General features: G+C 48.2%; 1 protein-coding gene and 1 non-coding gene across 2 annotated transcripts in view; one reads left to right on the top strand and one right to left on the bottom strand.

Annotated features, from left to right (window-relative positions):
• Positions 1–9,046: 9,046 nt before the first annotated feature.
• TRNAE-CUC lies at positions 9,047–9,118 on the bottom strand. Its single transcript has one exon. It is a non-coding gene; the product is annotated as a tRNA-Glu (tRNA).
• Positions 9,119–9,334: 216 nt separating this feature from the next.
• Positions 9,335–15,137, top strand: part of PIN1 (peptidylprolyl cis/trans isomerase, NIMA-interacting 1) — an 18,760-nt gene continuing 12,957 nt past the window's right edge. Inside the window, exon 1 of the mRNA XM_044282833.1 lies at positions 9,335–9,491. Coding sequence (XP_044138768.1) covers positions 9,434–9,491 — 58 coding nt within the window. The 5' untranslated portion in view covers positions 9,335–9,433. The remainder of the gene's footprint in view (positions 9,492–15,137) is intronic.

Here is a 15,137-nt window from a genome sequence, read left to right as displayed (position 1 = left end):
AAGCTCTGCTAGATAGAAAATTCGTATAATCCGAATAATGGAAATTTTCGACAATTGAATGGACCTAAACATCCGAGTGAGTGCGCTGACTGGTCGGAAGTCCCGCTCATGGCATCGCGAGATTGGGTGAGATTGTCGGATATTACTAGCTGTGAGGACGGAGCGGCGTCCCCAGCCCATCACCTGGACTCAGTCAGGTATCGGAATTTCTAATAAACGCAACAGGAGGTAAGAGTCTTCTCTCCCAAACTACCTAAGGCCATTTTGCTACACATAGGCAATTGTTTGGCCGCTACTAAAGACTTTGTATACAAGCCAACTGTTAAATAGCTAAATATAGACACTTATATAGTGGTATATGCGAACAACCCCGTGTGGATGACACTGAGCGGGATAATCCTACCTGTACGGCAATTATCAGTAGCTACAGCAAGTGATACAAATATATCAGCATTCATCAACGTGCAGTGATCTACCAGGTGGCCCAATCTGGCCCATTGTTCTTATATTTTGAAGTAATTTATTGCACTTGATTTTTGTATGGACGCACAGACGCTCGCACCTAGTCCTGATTCTAGGACTGATGCTTATATTTAACTATTCAACACGTATTTTTGCCCCCCTCAGGCACTGTGGTGAATATTGCACGCTGCTAATATCGACTGCGACCATTATTTATTGTTATTGATATTATTGCCATTTACCTATATTGTGGTCTCTTGTACATTCATGGTCGACTGACCAAATCCTAGGAATTTTATTATATATTGTATTTTATATGTACTATTTTATTGGATTGAAGGCTAATATTATTATTAAACATATCTGAGTAATGCCATAGAGTGAGTGCTCGCTTTTACCACAATTCTCATTTACTATATTGATTGCGGTAGGGTGTCCTCAGTTTTAGTTTGCAGCACCGTACCAGCCACAATCAGCAGTGAGCCACTCCATCCAACTTATTTCTAATACACTAATAGGTTGCCTAGGAGACCCGGCCTAGGGCTGGATCTCCTCGGCCCCGTAGAAGGCAGGTCCCGATGCCGTGCAAGGCATTGGGCAGCCTGTGCATGTCATCGGGCTGCCCTGTCACCCATGGTGTCCCCGCCACTGCAGTGCGAGGACCCCATGGGCTCCCTCACTCGCCGCATGCACCTTCTATGCTCCGGTCAGCGCTGACCGCGGCATAGAAGGCATTAATCCGCCGGCATCGGCTTTTACAGCAATGCCGGCGCATACAGCAGTGGCCCAATGTCACGGACGGTGTACAGGAAACAAGGCAAAGCAACATGCATAAATGACTCGCTGGATCCAAAAGCTAAGGAACAAAAGGGAGACCCCTGCAGAAGACCTGGCACTTTCCCTGGCTGCTCAGCCTATGCAAAGATCCGAATGGTGGAGGTTTGCATATCCACGTACCTTGACTATATAACCCCTGAGCACCCTACAATAGTGAGGGGACACGACCACCGGCTCCCTACACAAGATACGGAGGGAGTCAGGGTCACCTGGGATCCAGCAAACAGAAAATAACAGATAAATGTTCAACACTTAACTTTGTAGCAGAGAGGAGAACAAGATCAGCATGCACACACATTCCAGGAAGAAGTATAAGCCGCCCAGAAAAGCATTCTGGGGAGGAATTTAAAGGGAAGCAATTAGTCCAACACATGACAGCTGAGAGAGGCTAACGAGATGAGGAACTGAATACCACAACAAAGAAAGTCAAGGAGGAGGTTCTGAAAGGCCTCTGTCAGAGCTTCTCAGCTGTCTGGTTGTGACAGTACCCCTCCCTCTACGAGTGGACTCCGGACACTCAGAACCCACCTTCTCAGGATGGGACCTATGGAAAGCCCTGATGAGACGAGAGGCCTTAATGTCCGTCACTGGGACCCACATCCTCTCCTCAGGACCATACCCCTCCCAATGAACAAGGTACTGAAGAGAACCGCGGACAAGACGAGAATCCACAATCCTAGAGACCTGAAATTCAAGATTCCCATCAACCATAATCGGAGGAGGAGGCAAAGGCGAGGGTACAATGGGTTGAACATAAGGTTTCAATAAGGACTTATGAAAAACATTATGGATCTTCCAAGTCTGAGGAAGATCAAGACGGTATGCAACAGGATTGATGACAGACAGGATTTGGTAAGGCCCAATAAACCTAGGACCCAACTTCCAGGAGGGAACCTTCAATTTGATATTCTTGGTAGACAACCACACCAGATCACCAACATTCAGGTCCGGACCAAGCACACGTCTCTTATCTGCCACACGCTTATATCTCTCACTCATGCTCTTTAGATTATCCTGAATCTTTTGCCAAATAGATGACAAAGACGAGGAGAATCTGTCCTCATCAGGTAAACCAGAAGACCCCTCTCCCGAGAAAGTCCCAAACTGCGGATGAAACCCATATGCACCAAAAAATGGTGACTTATCAGAGGACTCCTGACGACGGTTATTTAAAGCAAACTCAGCAAGGGACAAAAAAGAACACCAATCCTCTTGATTCTCCGCCACAAAACAGCGCAGATATGTCTCCAGATTCTGATTGACGCGCTCTGTCTGGCCATTCGACTGCGGGTGGAAAGCAGAAGAGAATGACAACCGAACCCCCAAGCGAGAACAGAAAGCCTTCCAGAATCTGGAAACAAACTGCGTGCCCCTATCAGAGACTATGTCTGAAGGAATACCGTGCAATTTGACAATGTGATCAATAAATGCCTGCGCCAGCGTCTTAGCATTGGGCAAACCAGGAAAAGGGATGAAATGCACCATTTTGCTAAAACGGTCCACCACCACCAGAATCACAGTCTTCCCCGAGGAACGAGGCAGGTCCGTTATGAAGTCCATGGACAGATGTGTCCAAGGACGGGAAGGAATGGGTAAGGGAAGGAGAGGACCTGATGGCCGTGAATGAGGGACTTTGGCACGAGCGCAAGTCTCGCAGGCTGCCACAAAACCCTCAACCGACTTACGAAGCGCAGGCCACCAGAATCTCCGAGCGATGAGATCCAGTGTGGCTCTTACCCCCGGGTGCCCAGCAAGGACCGTATCGTGGTGTTCTTTAAAAATCTTGTGTCTTAAAGCGAGAGGCACAAACAACCTCCCAGGAGGACAAAGATCAGGAGCCTCTGACTGGGCTGCCTGCACCTCTGCCTCCAATTCAGGAAAAAGAGCCGAGACCACCACACCTTCAGCCAAAATGGGACCCGGGTCTTCAAAATTCCCGCCTCCCGGAAAACAACGTGACAGGGCATCTGCCTTCACATTCTTAACTCCAGGGCGGAACGTGACAACAAAATTAAACCTAGAAAAGAACAAAGACCATCTGGCCTGTCTCGGGTTCAGACGCTTGGCTGACTCCAAGTAGGCCAGATTTTTATGGTCAGTAAATACGGTAATAGGGTGTCTGGCTCCCTCTAGCCAATGGCGCCATTCCTCAAAAGCCAACTTGATGGCCAACAATTCCCTATCTCCCACATCGTAATTTCTCTCTGCGGAGGAGAGTTTTCTTGAGAAAAAGGCACACGGTCGCCAATTGGCAGGAGAGGAACCCTGAGACAAGACCGCCCCCACACCCACCTCAGAAGCATCAACCTCAACTATGAAGGGTAAAGAAACATCAGGTTGCACCAAGATGGGAGCGGAAGCAAAACTCTCCTTGATATCAGAAAAAGCCTTACGCGCCTCTACTGACCAAGAAGAAAAATCTACCCCCTTTCTGGTCATATCAGTGAGTGGTTTAACAATAGAGAATAATTCAAAATGAACTTCCTGTAATAATTGGCAAAGCCCAAAAAACGCATCAGCGCCTTCTGATTCTCAGGAAGCTCCCACTCAAGCACAGCGCGGACCTTCTCGGGGTCCATGCGAAAACCAGAAGCGGAGAGAAGAAACCCCAGAAATTGAATTTCTGGAACCGCAAACACACATTTTTCCAGTTTCGCATATAATTTATTCTCCCGCAGGATGAGCAAGACCTGACGTAAATGTTCCTTATGAGTTTTGAAATCGGGAGAAAAAATCAAAATGTCATCCAAATACACCAATACAAATTTTCCCATCAAATGATAAAAAATGCTGTTCACGAAATGCTGAAAAACGGCTGGGGCATTCATCAAACCAAAAGGCATAACCAAATTTTCAAAATGGCCCTCAGGGGTATTGAAGGCCGTCTTCCATTCGTCCCCTTCTCTGACCCTGACCAGGTTGTATGCCCCTCTTAGATCTAATTTGGAAAAGACTTTAGCCCCAACAACCTGGTTAAACAGGTCCGGGATCAGAGGAAGCGGATAAGGGTCACGAATTGTGATACTGTTCAGCTCCCTGAAATCCAGACAAGGTCTTAAAGAACCATCTTTTTTCTTAACAAAGAAAAAACCAGCGGCAACAGGTGACTTCGAGGGTCGTATGTGTCCTTTTCTCAGACTCTCAGAGATATAAGCACGCATAGCGATCCTCTCAGGTTGGGAAAGATTGTATAAACGAGATTTAGGCAGCTTGGCGTCTGGGATGAGATTAATAGGGCAATCGTACTCCCTGTGCGGGGGCAAATCCTGAACTCCACTCTCAGAGAAGACATCCGAAAATTCAGAGAGAAAAGATGGTACAGTCTTAGTAGCAACCTCAGAAACAGATGTCATGAGGCAATTCTCTCTGCAAAAGTCACTCCAACCATTTATTTGCCTCGCTTGCCAATCAATGGTGGGGTTATGCTTAGTGAGCCAGGGCAGCCCCAACACCTAGAGGGGTAGGCAAACCGCTAAGGACGAAACATGAGACATCCTCAACATGAGCATCACTCACAATTAAACGGATATTGTGAACTATGCCCTTTAATGATTTCTGAGAAAGTGGAGCGGAATCGATAGCAAAAACAGGAATATCCTTTCCCAAAGTGCGCACCTGGAAACCATGAGTTATCGCTAATTGATTATCAATGAGATTGACCGCTGCTCCACTATCCACAAAAATCTCACAAAAAATGTTCTTGCTCTCTAGCGCCACCCTAGCCGGCAGGACAAAACGGGAACTACAAGCAAACGGAAAACCTTCAATTTCCGCCTCAACCCTGCCAATAGTAACAGACGGAACATTTTTAAAAGATTTTTTCCTGTTTGTTTCTTTATTACTCCCAGAAAACTGCCTGAATCTCCTAGAGGGACAAATATTTGCCAAATGATTTATACCTCCACAACAAAAACAAACCCTCCCATGCGAGCTGAATCTTCTATTGTCAGAAGCAATCAACCCCAGCTGCATGGGCTCCTGCTCAGAAGGGGCTGACAGCGACTGAGACCCCTGCGCACAGAATGGGACCGCTGCACTGTCCTGGGACTGAGTATGACAGGAAGGGGACATCTCTCCTCTCTCTCTAAGACGCCTGTCAATACGAACGGCCTGAGACATAGCAGAGTCCAAAGAAATAGGCCTCTCATGAAAGGCAAATGCATCTTTCAATCCCTCTGAAAGACCATCGCAAAATTGACTTCGGAGTGCAGCATCATTCCAACCAGTATGAACTGCCCAGCTCCGAAATTCTGAGCAGTATATTTCTGCGGATTGTTTACCCTGGCATAATAGACGTAGTCTAGACTCAGCCAGAGCAATACGATCCGGATCATCATATATCTGACCCAGGGCTAAAAAGAATTCATCCACTGAACGGAGAGGCCGTGCCCCCTCCGGCAGCGAAAAGGCCCAGGACTGAGCTTTACCCCTGAGCAGCGATATAATGATCCCCACCCTCCGTTCCTCATCACCAGAGGAATGGGGAAGAAGGCGAAAATGGAGTTTGCAAGCCTCTCTAAAACGCACAAAATTCTCACTACCCCCGGAGAACGTATCCGGGAGCGAGATCTTAGGCTCAGAACAAACTCCATGAACGCAAGCTGAACCGGTCACTTGAAGCTGAGAAAAAGTCTTACGGAGATCAGCTACCTCCAATGAAAGACCCTGGAAGCGTTCAGCCAAAAGTGAAACCGGATCCATGCTTGAGACGGTTTTGGCGGCTTATAATGTCACGGACGGTGTACAGAAAACAAGACAAAGCAACATGTATAAATGACTCGCTGGATCCAAAAGCTAAAGAACCAAAGGGAGACCCCTGCAGAAGACCTGGCACTTTCCCTGGCTGCTCAGCCTATGCAAAGATCCGAATGGTGGAGGTTTGCATATCCACGTACCTTGACTATATAACCCCTGAGCACCCTACAATAGTGAGGGGACACGACCACCGGCTCCCTACACAAGATACGGAGGGAGTCAGGGTCACCTGGGATCCAGCAAACAGAAAATAACAGATAAATGTTCAACACTTCACTTTGTAGCAGAGAGGAGAACAAGATCAGCATGCACACACACTCCAGGAAGAAGTATAAGACGCCCAGAAAAGCATTCTGGGGAGGAATTTAAAGGGAAGCAATTAGTCCAACACATGACAGCTGAGAGAGGCTAACGAGATGAGGAACTGAATACCACAACAAAGAAAGTCAAGGAGGAGGTTCTGAAAGGCCTCTGTCAGAGCTTCTCAGCTGTCTGGTTGTGACACCCGGCTATCAGGGACTGCTGGGTCCCTGCAGTGATCGGGTGTGCACTGCTCCGGTGCCCACCCAATCACCATGACATAATAGAACGTCAAAATGTGGCAAGTCAAGCTGTACACTGGGAGGTGTTATCAGTGGTTTATGGAATTTTCTATGTAAGTGTGTATACAGAGATAGCTGTCAGTCACTGATATCTGTACACAGGGAGGGGTTATCAGTGATTGATAGTATTCTCTGTGTAAGTGTGTATACAGAGATAGCTGGTCAGTCACTGATAGTTGTACACTGGGATGTGTTATCAGTGTTTAATAGCATTCTCTGTTTAAGTGTGTATACAGAGATAGCTGTCAGTCAGTGATAGCTGTACACAGGGAGGTTTTATCAGTGATTGATAGTATTTTCTATGTAAGTGTGTATACAGAGAGAGTTGTCAGTCACTGATAGCTGTACACAGGGAGGTGTTATCAGTGATTGATAGTATTTTCTATGTAAGTGTGTATACAGAGATAGCTGTCAGTCACTGATATCTGTACACGGGGGAGATGTTATCAGTGGTTGATAGTATTCTCTGTGTAAGTGTGTATACAGAGATAGCTGTCAGTCACTGATAGCTGTACACTGGGAGGTGTTATCAGTGATTGATAGCATTTTCTATGTAAGTGTGTATACAGAGATAGCTGTCAGTCACTGATATCTGTACACGGGGGAGGTGTTAGCAGTGATTAATAGTATTCTCTGTGTAAGTTGTGTATACAGAGATAGCTGTCAGTCAGATAGCTGTACACAGGGAGGTGTTATCAGTGATTGATAGTATTCTCTGTGTAAGTATGTATACAGAGATAGCTGTCAAATACTGATAGTTGTACACGGAAAGGTGTTATTAGTGATTGATAGAATTCTCTGTGTAAGTGTGTATACAGAGATAGCTGTCAGTCACTGATATCTGTACACGGGGGAGGTGTTAGCAGTGATTGATAGTATTCTCTGTGTAAGTTGTGTATACAGAGATAGCTGTCAGTCACTGATAGCTGTACATGGGGAGGGGTTATCAGTGATTGATAGTATTCTCTGTGTAAGTGTGTATGCATGGCTCTGCTGTGTAGGAGGAACAGAGTCTGATTCCTGGCCTGCCCCGCTCCTCCTATACAGACCAGCAGAGTGATATGTGACGGGACATTTAGCTCCTGCTGGGGAGCGGACGGCTCTCTCCTTCACCATGACAATCAGCTGAGAGTGGGACATACCTCAGCCGGTATATCCAGAGACCACAGGACAGCCACTGAAATCTGGGACTGTCCTGCTGCATCGGGGATGGATAGGAGGTATGCTTGAAGAGGACCTTTCATCTGTTTTACATATAGGAGCTAAATACCTGTACTTGATGCTGCCACACAGTTTTTTTTTTTAACATGCCCCCTAAGCCCTGCACCCGCCTAAAGTTTTCGCGCACAGTATGTAAATACTGAACATCGGAACAGGGAGGAGGAGACGCCAGGGTTTCTCAATGGGCTTCTCCTCCCTGGCTGTGCCGTGATTTAAAGGGAACCTGTCACCAGTTTTATGGTGTCCTAACTAAGGGCAACATAAATAAGTGACTGATTCTCTTAGCAAAATGCTGGGTCACTTTCTTTAACTGACCCAGTCAATCTGCCAACATCTTGTATTGAAAAGCTCCAGCTGATAATGATGAGTCCTGAATATTTATGAGCTCCTGACTCTCCCCGCCCACCTGCTGCTGAATAACAGTTATTTTCCATATTATTCAGCAGCAGGTGGGCAGGGGAGTGGCTATAGCTGTTAATTAAATATATACGCTGGACTCAGAGACATCACGCTGGACTCAAATCAGCTCATTAGCATGTGGCATCTTTGTGTGTATATTATGAGGTAACCACCTGTCACACCAGTAAGTGAATACATCTAATGCACTTTTTAGTAGTTAATGATTGTATATAATTAGTTAGATTATAATCAAATATCCACATGACAGGTTCCCTTTAAATCATTTCGGAGAGCGCCACAGCCAGGGAGGAGGAGACGCCCATTGAGAAACCCTGGCGTCTCCTCCTCCCTGTTCCGATGCTCAGTATTTACATACTGTGCGCGAAAAATTCAGGAGGGCCTAGGGGCGATGTTTAAAGAAAAAAATGGGTACCCCGCAAGTACAGGTATTTAGCTTCTATATGTGAGATGAAAGGTAACAATCCCATTGAAGTCTAGGGGGAAACCCACAAGTTACATGCTGCGGATTTTAAGGTCCAAACAGCAGGTCAATTTCCACACAAAAATAGCACAGTGTGCATGAGATCTGTCAGATCACTGCGTTTTTTCCCCACACAAAAATACTGCACACAGTCCACATTATGTGCAGTCAATCTTATAGGTATGGTAAAAAGCTGTTTTGTGCATCTCACGCAATAACTGGTAGTATTTACCTCAGAAAACACAATTCAACCTAAAAAAAAGGTACCCAAAATAAACAAAAATCCTACTTCCCTGACCGGGAATCGAACCCGGGCCGCGGCGGTGAGAGCGCCGAATCCTAACCACTAGACCACCAGGGAGGCTGGCAGACAGGTCGTTCTCAGTGATAGATCACCCTACGTACGTGTCTCACTCATGCGCAGTCGTCTAGGCAATGCGCACTTCTCCATACTCCGCCCATTCCCCCCCACCACAAGCTCCGCTTAGCTGCCTTCTGATTGGCTGCTTTTCTCCCGCCCTTTTCTTTAGCCTCTCCCATAATGCTGTCCCGGACTGAGCAAACATCCCCTTTGCTAGGTCATCGGCCGTGTTTTAGGGGGATGAACCGCCAATAGCTAAGGCCGATCTAGCGGTGACGTCACAGGGGGCGGGACATAGCTTGAGCAGGAGTCAAGATGGCGGACGAGGAGAAGCTGCCGCCCGGTTGGGAGAAGCGGATGAGCCGCAGCTCTGGTGAGGCGGTCTAGTGGCGGTGATGAGGCCGTGCGTGGTGACTATGGCGCCCGTTCACACCTCAGTGTTCTTACGTTAGTCGTTGTGCATGGCTGGCATTGTGCCGGCGGCTCTGGGGCTCATTCATTTGTTTTGCTGGGCACCTCTTCGCCTTTCATGTCTTTTGGGGGTCTGAAGTTTTTGGGGTTTTGGTTATGTAATGGTCGCGGTTGACTGGCGTTCTCCAGGGCCTTGCCCGATTTTTGCCCACCGTTGTCCACTCCTAGGCCCCCATCAGAAGGAGCCATGATAGCGGGCAACGTGCCAAGCCCCTCGACGCAAGCGAATATAACCACATTTGTCGCATATGATGGTGATATTTTCAATGCGTATATTGGATCGGAGGGGTGTGACCGGTGGGGCCCCATTGATCCCTATAGTTGGAGGCCCCCATCACTCCTGACCTCCGGTTGTTGCGGTGTCCAGGAATGTAACCTCTTGTACGGTGGGGACGTCAATCGGTTTGGACCATGATCTGATGGGGCATTTCCCGCGGTTAGGGGTTAATGTTGATGGCTGGGGGTCCCCCTATAAAAGTGGTATCTTGCAAAGGACCCCTTATTGGGTGTATGGAGGTTTGCGAGGTGGGTCTCCTGCTTAGGACCACCTACTGTACAGCAGGGCGGAGTGGTGACCTATGTAGGATGTGGATGACTGCCATGTCCACCCCTTTCCTGCCATGCCCACCCCTTTCCTGCCATGCTCTTGGTGTATATGGTGGAAGTTTCCACTGCATGTTACCGCTACGCCTCCGATTGTCCTTTTTCGCCTCCGTCGAGCAGTTTACTTTTCTTTGCCTTATGCAATAATGGAACGGTCAGTGCTGTTTTTACAGCGTTGTATATCGTACAATAAAGAATAAAAAAAACTGCTGAATTTTGTCTTCATGGTAGGTCATCAATATCAAGACTAGAGGGGCTCCGACAACTGACACCCCCCACCGATCAGATGTTTTGGGCCATTGGTGCTAGAAACTACAGTGTACTGAGCTGGAAGCAGACGGTTCTGTCCGCAGTGTAGTGGCCGTTTGGCGGTACTGCTGCTCCCGTTCAAGTGGCTGGGAGATGAGCTTCAGTACGCCCGTGCCAGAAACTACACAGTGGATGGAGCCTTCTGCAGTTCATCTGTGGTGGTGCCAGGAATTGGACCCCCACCAATTTGATATTGATGACCCGTCCATGTTGTGTAGCTCAGGCATTGTGTGGGTGTCCATTATCTCCATTATCATGGTGGAACACCGTATCCTAACTGAGTTAAAAAAGAAAAAGGCAGTAGGACTGCTTCCAGATGTCCTGGACATATCAAAGGCTAGTCCATGTTCCGTCCACAAATGCCAAATTGAAGATGCCATCCTAGCTCATGCTGTCCCACACCATAACACCCGGTATTGGTCCTGTGTGTCTCCGCACTATAAATTTATGTCAGTAGAAGTTCTCCAGCCCCAGATCTCTGCTGCGGACATAGTTAGAACCGTCTTTCATCACTGAACACTATTGATGGCCTCATCAGAGACCTGTCTTCCATCGAGACCTTTTGGGACTGTATGAGATGTTGGATCTCCCATCCACAGCAGCCAACAACCATCTTGGCTGAACTTTGTGTCCAGGATGGAAGAGCTTTGGGGGGACCCTAGGAAGACAACCAGCATCTGTATCCCAGCGAGGAGAGATGTCACCTAGTATTAATGTGACCCTGACTCAGCATATACCCTGCTGCAGAGCCCAAAATAAAGGGGGCACCACCTTGGTTTTGTGGTCAGTGACCGTGAGCTACTACGTCGATTCCATTAAATTTTCCAGGAGTTCTTCTAGAAGTGGTGGGTTGAAGCTTGCTTTGTACAGGTCTATGAAAGATAAGGAGACCGCCCAGAGTGCCACAATTTCACCGCTCTGCAGAATGCTTTTTAAGGGGCAAACGCCTGAAAATACCCAATGCAAAATAAGAATTTACGGTACTGTTTTCCCAGTTTTGGATGGGACAGACTGATGGTCAGGTTTGAAAGAAACCTTTGGTCAAGACAGATTCAGTGCCTTCACACTGCCGTCTGAGGGATCTGTCAGCAGTTCTGTCACTTTTGCCGGCTAGAGTAGACCGTTGTATGGCACTGTTCCTGCTGAAAAAAAAGGATAGACCCCCACCACCAGAAGTGGTGCATGGACCTCAAGCTCAGTGCAGGGTGATGTTAGAGCATGACTCGGGTGATATGTTTGGTCTTAGTCTTACATTCTTCTGCTCCGTTGGGACGGACTAGTCCCTATCACATTGCGGGTCTATTGTCCTGTACTCTTCGTCATGTGATATGAACTGACTGTATCATTAAACACTAATGTAGGCAGTTCAGGGGACCAGCGGTGGACAGGTCTCTGTGTAGTCAACCCTTGATGGCCTGTCCTTAGGATAGGACATTATTGCTAGATCTGCAGAAGTCTGACTCCTGGGACTCTCGACCACACTGCTAGAAACAAGCTCCTCCACCACACTGCTCCATCCACAGTGTAGTGGCTGCGACCCCCTTCCTGGAAATGTGCCGCACATCTTGTCTTTGTATCAGAGCCTTCTCTTCTAATGAACACTGGGGTTGTGTCTGCAGGACATGATACATGTGCCGCACCTGTACTTACTGTTTAGGATGGCAAGTACAGGTGTGACCGGGCAAATGGAAGTAATCCATGTCTCATTCTGCTGCTGGGCAGCACTCTGGTGCAAAAATATTTTCCCATTCACTGACCGGATACAAGTCTAAAAAGGGTTATCTGAGATTTTGATATTGATAGGTCATCTGTATGTAATCGGTTGGGGTCTGACTCCCGATACCTCTGCTGATCAGCCGTGTGAAGAGGTCACATCTCTTAGGCGCAGCTCAGTCTGATTCAAGTGAATGGGGCTGTGCTGCAGTACCAAGCGCAGCTGCTATACAGTGCATGGTGCTGTGCTTGGATCGCCGCGGCCTCCACAGACAACTGATCGTGAGGGTGCCGGGTGTTGAACCCCCACTGATCTGATGTTGGTGACCTATCCCGAGGATAGGTAATCAATATTAAAGGGGAATTATTGAAAATGGCTGCCAGCAACCTGACCTAAAAATTGGTCAGGACTGGTTGACTTAAGTTGCAGAGCTGCCTAGGGGGTGAGGGGGCAAGTCCTCACTACACTGCTCTACAACAGATGGTAATGATGTGCTCCTGCCTGTCATTATGGCTGAGCAGCCTGACGGGGAGCGCTCACCAATGTGTAGTACAGTGATCAGGATACAATATTTTCAACATAAGTGGTCTTTCCTGGGCCAAGTTGAAACCAGCCTCAACATGCTGTCGGAGATCCAACCAATAAACATGGCCACTGCTAAACACGTCTATTAGTTGTCTAGTAGCTCGTGCACTACTGTCCCCTGTCTGTGCCAGGATGAGTTGCAGCTCCTGTCATGTATATACTATGCAAGACCCTGGATAAGCTCCTGCCGTCACCATAGGACAGGGCTCGACAAATCCCAGGTCGCCATGGCGACTAGGAATTTTGCCCTGACGCCTGGGTATTTGCCCCTGCTTGAAAATAGGCCCAGCAGCCGGGCGCAGACACTGGAGGGTTAGGACCGCTAGCAAAACGAAACTTTTTTGTTTTTTTTTATATATATCACTTGCGCGGCGCGCCCAGGCTCGGACTGCCACCCTGCCCGGACCCCTCAGCTTTCGGCTCCATCGTGGTTTGGCCACTCTCTCTCGCCGTCTATCGGTCGCAGCGTGCGTCATCTCCAGGGTAGTTAAAAATGGCGAAGCCTTTACAGGAGCCCGGCCGATACTTCTCATCAGAGCCCGTGTCCCGGTGAGAGAGCCTCGGCGGGGGGGGAGAGGAGTTAGTGCAGGGGAGGCAGAGCGGGAGCACAGGTAGCGGCGCTGCACTTGCTGACAAGTGGAGGTAAGACAATCAGCCCATCATCATTCCTCCTGCTGTATACAGCAGTAGCGCAACATCCCAGGGCACCAAGTGCTGCCAGGTCCCTGCACGGCCGGCTCTGCAGCGGTAAATGATGCGCTCTGCACTAAGTTTGTAATGTCTGCCTGCTACGGCCATGAACCCAGGGGGGAGCTGCATACCTGCTGCTGTCATTAGGCCGGAGCTCCTGCTAGCCACAACTGGTGGCCATTCCTGCACCGTCTTCCATCCCTGCAGTTACCATTCGGCTACTTCTTAGTTCTGTCCCTTTCTAGGAAAGCTGGGTGACAGCCTGTATACCACAGAAAGCTGAGTGGCAGCTCCTAGGAGAGCTGTGTTGTATACAGGCTGTCTGTCACCCAGCTTTCCTGGTCTCCTGTAGAGAATATATCTCGGTATAGGAACATTTAGATACGTTATCATATGATTTCCCCATTTCAGGAGTCTTGGAAAGCCGGGTTGCAGCTCCTATAAGAACTAAGACTCCTGAATGGCCAAATGATCTGATGACTTCTCTATATGTTCCCACACTGAGATATGTTCTCCTTAGGAAAGCTGGGTGACAGGCTGTATACCATACAGGTCTCCGGGAAAGCTGGGTGACAGGCTGTATACCACACAGGTCTCCAGGAAAGCTGGGTGACAGGCTGTATACCACACAGGTCTCCAGGAAAGCTGGGTGACAGGCTGTATACCACACAGGTCTCCAGGAAAGCTGGGTGACAGGCTGTATACCACACAGGTCTCCGGGAAAGCTGGGTGACAGGCTGTATACCACACAGGTCTCCAGGAAAGCTGGGTGACAGGCTGTATACCACACAGGTCTCCTAGGAGCTGCTATAAGACTCCTGAATGGCTAAATCATCTGATAACTTCTCTATATGTTCCCGTACTGAGAGCTGTTCTCCTCAGGACTAGGAGACCAGGAAAGCTTGGTGACAATCCATGAGAGAGCTGGAAGCCCCCCTCAGTATTCCTGGGGTAATTCCAATGGAAATACTTTCCACAGAGGATTACCTGTTGTGGATTTATATCAAACTCTACATGTAGCGTGTGGAATTCAGCCACGATCAGTTACACGTGGTAAAATCATGTATTACCGCGGTGCGGATTTGAATTGTGCCAAGTAGGTTCATTTCCGTGTGGATTTTATGAAGTGTGAGGATTTTTGGTAAAATTTTATCAATTTTGCTGGTATTTGCTGCAATACGCTGTGGATTTCATAGCTGCAGTTCTGAGATGAATGAGCCCTGACCAAACATCCTGGGTAAGGGATCTCCGTTCAGTCAGCTGCAGCGCAGGGATTATACACACGGTGACGTCGCAGCGCAGGGATTATACACACGGTGACGTCGCAGCGCAGGGATTATACACACGGTGACGTCGCAGCGCAGGGATTATACACACGGTGACGTCGCAGCGCAGGGATTATACACACGGTGACGTCGCAGCGCAGGGATTATACACACGGTGACGTCGCAGCGCAGGGATTATACACACGGTGACGTCGCAGCGCAGGGATTATACACACGGTGACGTCGCAGCGCAGGGATTATACACACGGTGACGTCGCAGCGCAGGGATTATAAACAATGCCCATGTTGTTTGGGTCTAGACTTCTTTATATGTTAATTTAAGAGGTGTTATTTTTGTCGCTGAAAATAAGGCTTTATAAGG

This window comes from Bufo gargarizans, chromosome 2, assembly GCF_014858855.1.
Source record: "Bufo gargarizans isolate SCDJY-AF-19 chromosome 2, ASM1485885v1, whole genome shotgun sequence".
Taxonomy (NCBI): domain Eukaryota; kingdom Metazoa; phylum Chordata; class Amphibia; order Anura; family Bufonidae; genus Bufo; species Bufo gargarizans.
This window is presented reverse-complemented; position numbering and strand designations above follow the sequence as displayed.